The sequence below is a fragment of the Carassius carassius genome, chromosome 16 (genome assembly GCF_963082965.1).
Source record: "Carassius carassius chromosome 16, fCarCar2.1, whole genome shotgun sequence".
Lineage (NCBI taxonomy): Eukaryota > Metazoa > Chordata > Actinopteri > Cypriniformes > Cyprinidae > Carassius > Carassius carassius.
This window is the reverse complement of record NC_081770.1, coordinates 14,321,624-14,329,204: the sequence shown is the minus strand read 5'-3', so window position 1 is coordinate 14,329,204 and position 7,581 is coordinate 14,321,624. Positions and strand designations below refer to the sequence as shown.

Sequence of the window (7,581 nt, the reverse complement as noted above, 5' to 3'; positions counted from 1 at the left end):
TTGTGGTTAAATCTTTCTACTATCTGCCAGACACATTTTCTTTTGTAATGTTTTCTGATACTTTTCTTATAATATTCATCAACATAAACCTGACATTAAAGCCTTTTTCCTTTTTCAGAAACACAGTTTGTTAGAGTCCTCATTTGTGCTCTCCTCTTCTGTTTAGCTCAGGATCTAATGTCATAAACCACTACAGCAAAAGCTGCCACGCCCACCACAGCAGAGACAACCAATCGGATGATGGCTTCAGTGAAACCACAACACTGGACAGGGTCTGAGGGAGGAGCTAGAAGAAAATGGAAACATTACTTCATGTACTTTAACTCTTTTAAACAAATACTGACTGAATCTTTTTTTTCTTTTTTTTGGTGTGACTTAAAACAAACCAGACAAACAGCAAATCCAAAAGGGTAAAGGGGAATGTTTTATGCTGGTTACCTGCATAAATGCAACTCAGGACATTAGGTAATAATTAAATTATGCTTAATTAGATATCTATAAAGTAGAAAATCTAGAAATCTGTAATTAATCTTATTATTTTCATAAAGTAAATTTAACATTTTTCATGAATAAATCTTTAAGAGCCACAGATCATCTCTAATATAATCAGCATAGCCTGTATTTACATCACTGATGATGTACCTTCACACGTGTGACAGAGTTGAGTGATGTTGATGTTGTGTTGAGTCTGGTTTGTGATGGGATTGTTGATCACACAGCTGTAGATGTTGTTCTCCTGATATTCCACCTCCAGAGGTAGAGAGAGACTGATGCTGAGATCAGACACACTGATGCTGGACAATAAACTGTTTCCTTTGTACCAGGAGAGAGTCACATCTCTCACATTCACAACTGAACACAGCAGTGAACAATTAGACACTGATGATCCTGAAGATGATGATGATGATGATGATGATGATGATGATGATGATGATAAAGAAAAAGAACAATTTGAAGTACTGGTGATGACCGGAATGGGCAAATGTGCTAAAAAAGGCAACATTATTATGTTTTTATGAGAAGTATTATTGTTATATGAGATTTTCAGTGCAAAAGCAAAATTAAGTATAATCATGACATAAGTTAATGAACAATTTACAAACAATTCTCACCATACACAGTAACATTGAATCTCTTATATGAAGTTCCTCTGTGACTGAAGATCTGTAGTTTATAAAGTCCAGAGTGTTCAGTTCTGATGTTTTTTATGCTCAGAGATCCAGTTCGACTATCCACGCTTATTCTATCTCTGAATTTTTCTTTTTTATCATAAACAGAAATCCTCTGCTTATAGATTTCAGCTATACGAGTGTCTCGAGGTCCAGACATCCACAGAATCTGATCCTCTCTCTGTAGTTCAGTACCATCATTGTTTAAAGAGACAGAATCTCCTTCAGTCACTGATACTGACTTAACAGCATTTGCATCCACATTATACACAACTAAAAAAAAACTGCAGCTTAATAACTGGGGCAAATAAATATGAATGGTTTATTATTTAGTGTATTGGTAACAGGTTTAGTAACAAGTGTAGGTAAGATATTACAACAGCATGTCATTTATTGCTTATTTGGAATGATTTACAAATGATTAAAAGTTAATTTTCTGTTAACTAACTAAACAAAAACAAATTATTAATCACACTGTACAAAAAGCAGTATAAATAATAAGAATTATCTTACCTCCCAAACAAATGGAAAATATGATATAAAGCCACATGTTGGTTGAGGTCTGACTGCCTGTGAGTCTCAGTAGTGGTTTCAGTAAAGTGGAGTGAAATGTAGCCAATGATGGTGACGTCATTACTGATACTGCTATGGGGTGGATTCAGTCTGAAATGAAACGTGCAGATTTTAGCTAGACTTTGTTCAGCATTAATTTTAAGCGTTAATTGTTCAGCATTAATTTTAAGATCTGGCCTTATGTATTGTATAGGCTACATTCTATCATGTGTACAAGATGGAGAGGTGATTGTAGCTTGATTATTACTAAGTGTTAGATTTATACACAGGCCTACGAGCAGATTTGTATTATTATTATTATAATATTTATTGTAAGCAAGCTTTCTTCATACAATTACATTTTCAGTCTGTTTACATTTTAGAAATAAAGCAGCATTTGAATGTATTAATTTTTTAACCTGTTTATTGTGGTTTCTGTTAGTCTGGTGTTGTGTATGCAAAACAGCATTAGTGGTTAGCAGGGATGGGGAAGTGAAGCCTCAAAACCCGAGATGTTCCCCTGACTGTTCCGGGAAAAGACTATGTTTCTAGAGTGTCAAAAACAGCTGGTGGTTTACTACAAAATGAAGCACCCAAAAGCCTGTGAAGCTCTGTCAGATGAGCTGCCCACACACTCCGTAGAAAGTTGTACTGTGTACAATCTGCCCTTATTTCTACATGTGTTGCTATATGTGTTGCCACACGTCCAAATCTGCCACGTCTGTATTTTTCTCACACAACCTCTGTGATAATCCCGGAGCAAATTACCTACTTGTAGCAGGGTGGTTGAATCCACTGTAGGGAATGTCATCCACCTGTGCTTAGTTTAGTAACCCCTCCTCCTTATTTGGTTTGAGATATATAAAGGACATGTTATGGCCACTTGGCATGCGTCCTTGTATTTCCCTCGTGACGTCATCCGTGGTCGCCACAGGTATGTGAGTTGTTTGGGGTGAACTCGTGCGTCTCGTTCTGTGCAGGTGGTTGATGAGAATTTTTCTTGTTGTCAGGCTTGGATTGTAAGCTGCTCTTTTTTTTTCTTCCCGCTGCTTTGTGCTGGCTGCCCACTCTTCACCGGTATGTATAGTTTTGGTTATAACAAGTAATTGACTGCGACTCGGCTATTTATGATTGGTTTTGTCCTCAGTGGCATTGATAGCACGTCACTCATATGGTCTGACTGAGCCGCTATATTGAATATGGTGTGCAACTACGAAGCGGTTTGCGTGCAGGATCATCCCGTGGTATGTAGGATTATAGTTTGCGTATTTGTAATGTTTTCTTTTTCTGTTTTAATATAGTTTCCTTATGCTCTGCAGGGCTCTCCTGCATAACTGAGTCTTTTTGGGCTAATTAGTGGGAAGTGAGCATCAACACTGAACCAAGATCGCGACTGCGTCGCTGTTTTGCCTCGACCTTTATCACGATAGCAACCCAGCGGTTGATTCACGTTGCTATCGGGGTGTAGTGCATGGTTTCGAGGGCAGGCTGAACGTCTCCCCGGGCCGCCGCATATGGAATTCCCTTGGTCTAACTTGGAATCAGCATCTCGTGTCTACCGTGTTTTTGTTTTACTTATTTGGGGGTATTGTACTTTATAAACGTTTGTTATTTTTGTTTTATTTATTTCTTTGAGTTTCTGTCCGATTGTAGTTATCAGTTTGTGTTCTTCTTTTTTTCTGTTATAGGAGCTGGGTCTCTGGGGGGTGAAGGCGAGGCTGCCATTTGTGTGGTGTGTTCACGTTATAGTGCTGTGTGCCTGCTGCCATCCAACTTTCACGTGTGCATTTGGGTATTTGTAGTGGACTATTGTGGGGGGGGGTTCGTTCTACAATTTGGCAGCCGACCCGGACCCCCAGCTACCGCTCCTGTTGGCCATTTGGTTTTCTTTAATGGGAATTGATTTATTGTGTGTGTGTAGATGCAGATTGATGGTGTGCCTTCCTGTTTATTATATGGCCAATGTAGAGTTTTCACTTGGAAGTTTTTAGCTATTTATTGGTCAATATTGACAAACATAATAAACTTTTCCATATTATTCATGTCTCCTCACCCACTCATTCAAGACGAACCTGTGTGCCCTTAGGGCTGTTATCTCCCCAGTGGTCTGGGGTGGCGTAGTCGACCATACATTGTCATACATATGCATATTTTGTGTTAAGAGTGTGGGAAAACACCCTTACGACCTCCTTTGCTTTTGTACCGCCACGTTACAAATTGGCGTAGTCGGCAGGGTTACTTTTTTTTTTTTGGGTGTGTTGGGTGAGGACGTGACTATGTATATTTAAAAAAAAAAAAAAAAAAAAAAAAAAAAAAAGAAATATATATACTTTTGCATACTTGTGTGTTTGTATCTTGTGTTTTTTTTTTTTTTGTTTGTTTGTTTTTGAGGCAAAACAGCGGCGTAGTTGGTGTGAACTGGACCTCCCCTGTCAGTTGGCTTCCCTCTACGATTGGTGAGTGCATTATTATGGAGGAAGAGTTGCAACAGTTAAGAGTTGGTGGCGCAGCTAAAAACTGATAATGAAAAGCTCCATCAAGAACGTACTGTTGAATTTCCGGGTCCCAGTGCAGCATTTAGTGCTCCAGTAATGCCTGTGGGGGCACCCGTACCCTTGGGTACGGGTGCCACCCAGCCGGAAAGATTTGTTTTTGTGCCTCGAGATCGAAGGTGCCCAAAGTTTAATGGCCATACGGGCATCAGCATTGAGGAGTGGATTGAGGAAGTACAAGCGTGCATGCAGTTGCGTCACCTCTCTGTGACTGATAGGGCATTTTTTTTGTTTGACCATTTGGAGGGGGGGGCACGGGAGGAGATCCGGCACCGTTCCGCGGTTGAAAAAGGGGACCCAGACAAAATTCTCTCCGCATTGCGAGAGGTATTTGGTTGCTCTCAATCATATGTGGCATTACAGGAGGCCTTTTTCTCACGAAAGCAACGGGAAGGGGAGACTTTGTTGGAGTTTTCCCTCGCTCTAATGAGCCTCCTTGAGGGCGTTAAGCAACAGTCCCCATACGTAATGTCAAATTCTGAGAATCTGTTACGCGACCAATTTGTGGAACATGTAGTGGATAGTTCTCTGCGTCGTGAACTTAAACAGCTAGTACGCCGCCAACCTACTTCTAGTTTGCTGGAGGTTCGTAGAGAAGCAATGAGATGGGAGCGGGAGGGGATGCCGGGTGGTGCACGTGGGCGAAGTCAGTCCGTTCCCCTAGTCCCTTTGATTCAATATGGGGTACAGGGGGGATCATCGTCGACTACTACCAGTTTGATGCCAAACTCTGAATTAAGTGAGTTGAGGGAAATGTTAAAATCCCAACAGGTACAGCTGGATCAGCTCACTAAGGGTTTGACATTATTACAGGGTCCTGCCCCTGCTGCTCGGAGTCAATCTCCTCACCCGGTGGGTTATTCCTCGTATCCACGGAATAAATTTTCTAATACTAATCCGGTAATCTGTAGAAGAAGTCAGCAGCCGGGTCATTTTGCTAGGGAGTGTGATGGGGAACGTATCCCTTCTCGTTCTAAGTCTCCCTTTACGGCTCCTCGTGCAGGGGGGAGTGGGCAGCCTCACCTTCAGCGGCCGTCGGAAAACTAATTCCCACCGGGCTGCAGAGCCTCAGCTCGGTTGGGGAAAAGAATGGCTTAGACGTTTGTCAGAATAACAGTCCGGTGCCTCATTTGATGTCGTCATGCCCGCATTTGGTTGTTCTTATTGGGGGGGTTCAGGTGCCTTGTCTGTTAGACACTGGCTCTATGGTGTCCACCATTACTGAGAGTTGCTTCGTACAACATTTCGAGCCATGGGGTCAAGATCGCCTTCGTTCGTGCCAATGGTTGCAGTTGCGGGCGGCCAACGGTTTGGACATCCCTTATATTGGGTATGTAGAATTGGATGTAGAACTCTGTGGCAGGTTAGTGTCAAATTGTGGGGTGCTTGTGGTCAGGGATCCCCCTGGTGGCTTGTGTTCTAAAGTACCAGGTATTGTGGGAATGAATATTCTCAGTCGTTGTTACCAGGAGCTTTTTGGGCAACATGGTCCTGCTCTATTTGAATTACCATCCTTACTGCAGGCCCCCAATTTTGTAACACAGGCATTTCAACACTGTCATGAGGTGGGTGCCCGTTTGGATGTCGATCGGGTAGGTCAGGTCAGAATGCAAGGCCGTCGAGCATGGCGTATTCCAGGTGGTACGTTAAAACTAGTACTGGCAACTTGTTCTGAGAAATTCACGAAGGAGTGTTATTTGAGCCTGCAGAGTCGGGCCTACCAGCTGGATTGTTAGCATCAACATCGTTGGTGCGGGTGAGTCGCGGAACTGTCTCCGTACCAGTTGTAAACGTGGGGACTACGGACGTAGTGTTATATCCTCGAACCCTCTTGGGCTCTCTCACAAGGGTTTATGTGGTGAGTTTGCCCAAGGGGGTTACTGAGGTTAGCTCTGTCATTGCTGCTGTTGGCTCCCATAGTGCTCAGGTTGCTTCCACTATGGAGGAACAGATTAGGTCTATTGACCTATCTGTTTTGTCATTGCAAGATCAGGACCAGGTTAGGGCCTTATTACTGGAGTATCAGGGTGTGTTCTCTGCTCATGAGGGAGATTTGGGGTGTACCAGTTTATTGTCACACGACATCCCTTTGCTGGATGACATCCCTGTTCGGCAGCGTTATCGCCGGATACCACCCTCAGAGTATGAGGTAGTGAAGGCCCACATTGATACACTGTTGGAGTCACGGGTTATAAGGGAAAGTTGCAGTCCGTATGCTTCCCCGATAGTCTTGGTTAAAAAGAAGGACGGTAGTCTGCGCATGTGTGTGGACTACCGCCAACTGAACTCCAAGACTAGGAAGGATGCTTTCCCCCTTCCGAGAATCGAGGAGTCCTTGGATGCTCTAACAGGTGCCCGCTGGTTTTCCACTATGGATTTAGCCAGCGGGTACAATCAGGTTCCTGTTAGTGAAAGGGATAAATCTAAGACTGCGTTTTGTACACCATTCGGGCTGTTTGAGTGGAACCGGATGCCGTTTGGGCTGTGCAATGCCCCCGGTACATTCCAACGCCTCATGCAACGGTTGTTCGGTGACCAACAGTGCCAGTCACTATTATTGTACCTAGATGACATCGTAATATTTTCATCTTCTGTGGCACAGCACCTGGAGCGCCTGGAGGTCGTCCTGAGTAGGCTGAAGCGTGAGGGCCTTAAAGCAAGGTTAGAGAAGTGTTCATTCTTTCGTCCAGAGGTAGTCTATCTTGGTCACGTAATATCAGCGGACGGCGTTTCAACTGACCCAAGAAAGGTTGAGGCGGTGGCTCGGTGGCCGAGGCCAAACTGTGTTTCCGAGCTCCGCTCCTTCTTGGGATTCGCTAGTTATTACCGTCGCTTTGTGGAGGGGTTTGCCAAGTTGGCGGCCCCTCTGCATAGGGTGGTGGCGGAGTGTGGAAGAGCTAGGCCCAAGAAGCGAGCGGAGCAGAGTTTTGCTGACGCTTGGACAGCTCAGTGTCAAAATAGCTTTGAGCTCAAGGCAATGTTTGTTAAGGCCCCGGTGCTTGCCTACGCAGATTTCTCCCGACCGTTTATTTTAGACGTAGACGCCAGTCTGAGTGGGTTGGGGGCAGTCCTTTCACAGGAACAAGATGGGAAGGTGAGACCTGTTGCGTACGCAAGCCGCGGTCTTAGGCCCCCCGAGCGCAATATGCTGAATTATAGTTTGATGAAACTTGAATTTTTAGCGCTCAAATGGGCCATGACCGAAAAATTCAGAGAGTATTTATTGGGCAATAAATGTGTAGTGTTCACCGACAATAACCCTCTCAGCCATCTTATGACGGCGAAGCTTAGTGCCACCGAGCAACGGT

At 43.8% G+C, this 7,581-nt stretch overlaps 1 protein-coding gene across 1 annotated transcript; it reads right to left on the bottom strand.

Moving 5' to 3' along the window:
* LOC132159362 (SLAM family member 9-like) lies at positions 1–1,803 on the bottom strand. The gene is made up of 4 exons (XM_059568870.1): positions 1,683–1,803; positions 1,113–1,442; positions 649–987; positions 1–286 (listed from the first exon to the last, which is right to left on the bottom strand). Exons 1-4 carry the CDS (start codon positions 1,801–1,803, stop codon positions 168–170), a joined length of 909 nt encoding a protein of 302 aa, XP_059424853.1. The 3' UTR covers positions 1–167.
* Between the last annotated feature and the right edge of the window lie 5,778 nt (positions 1,804–7,581).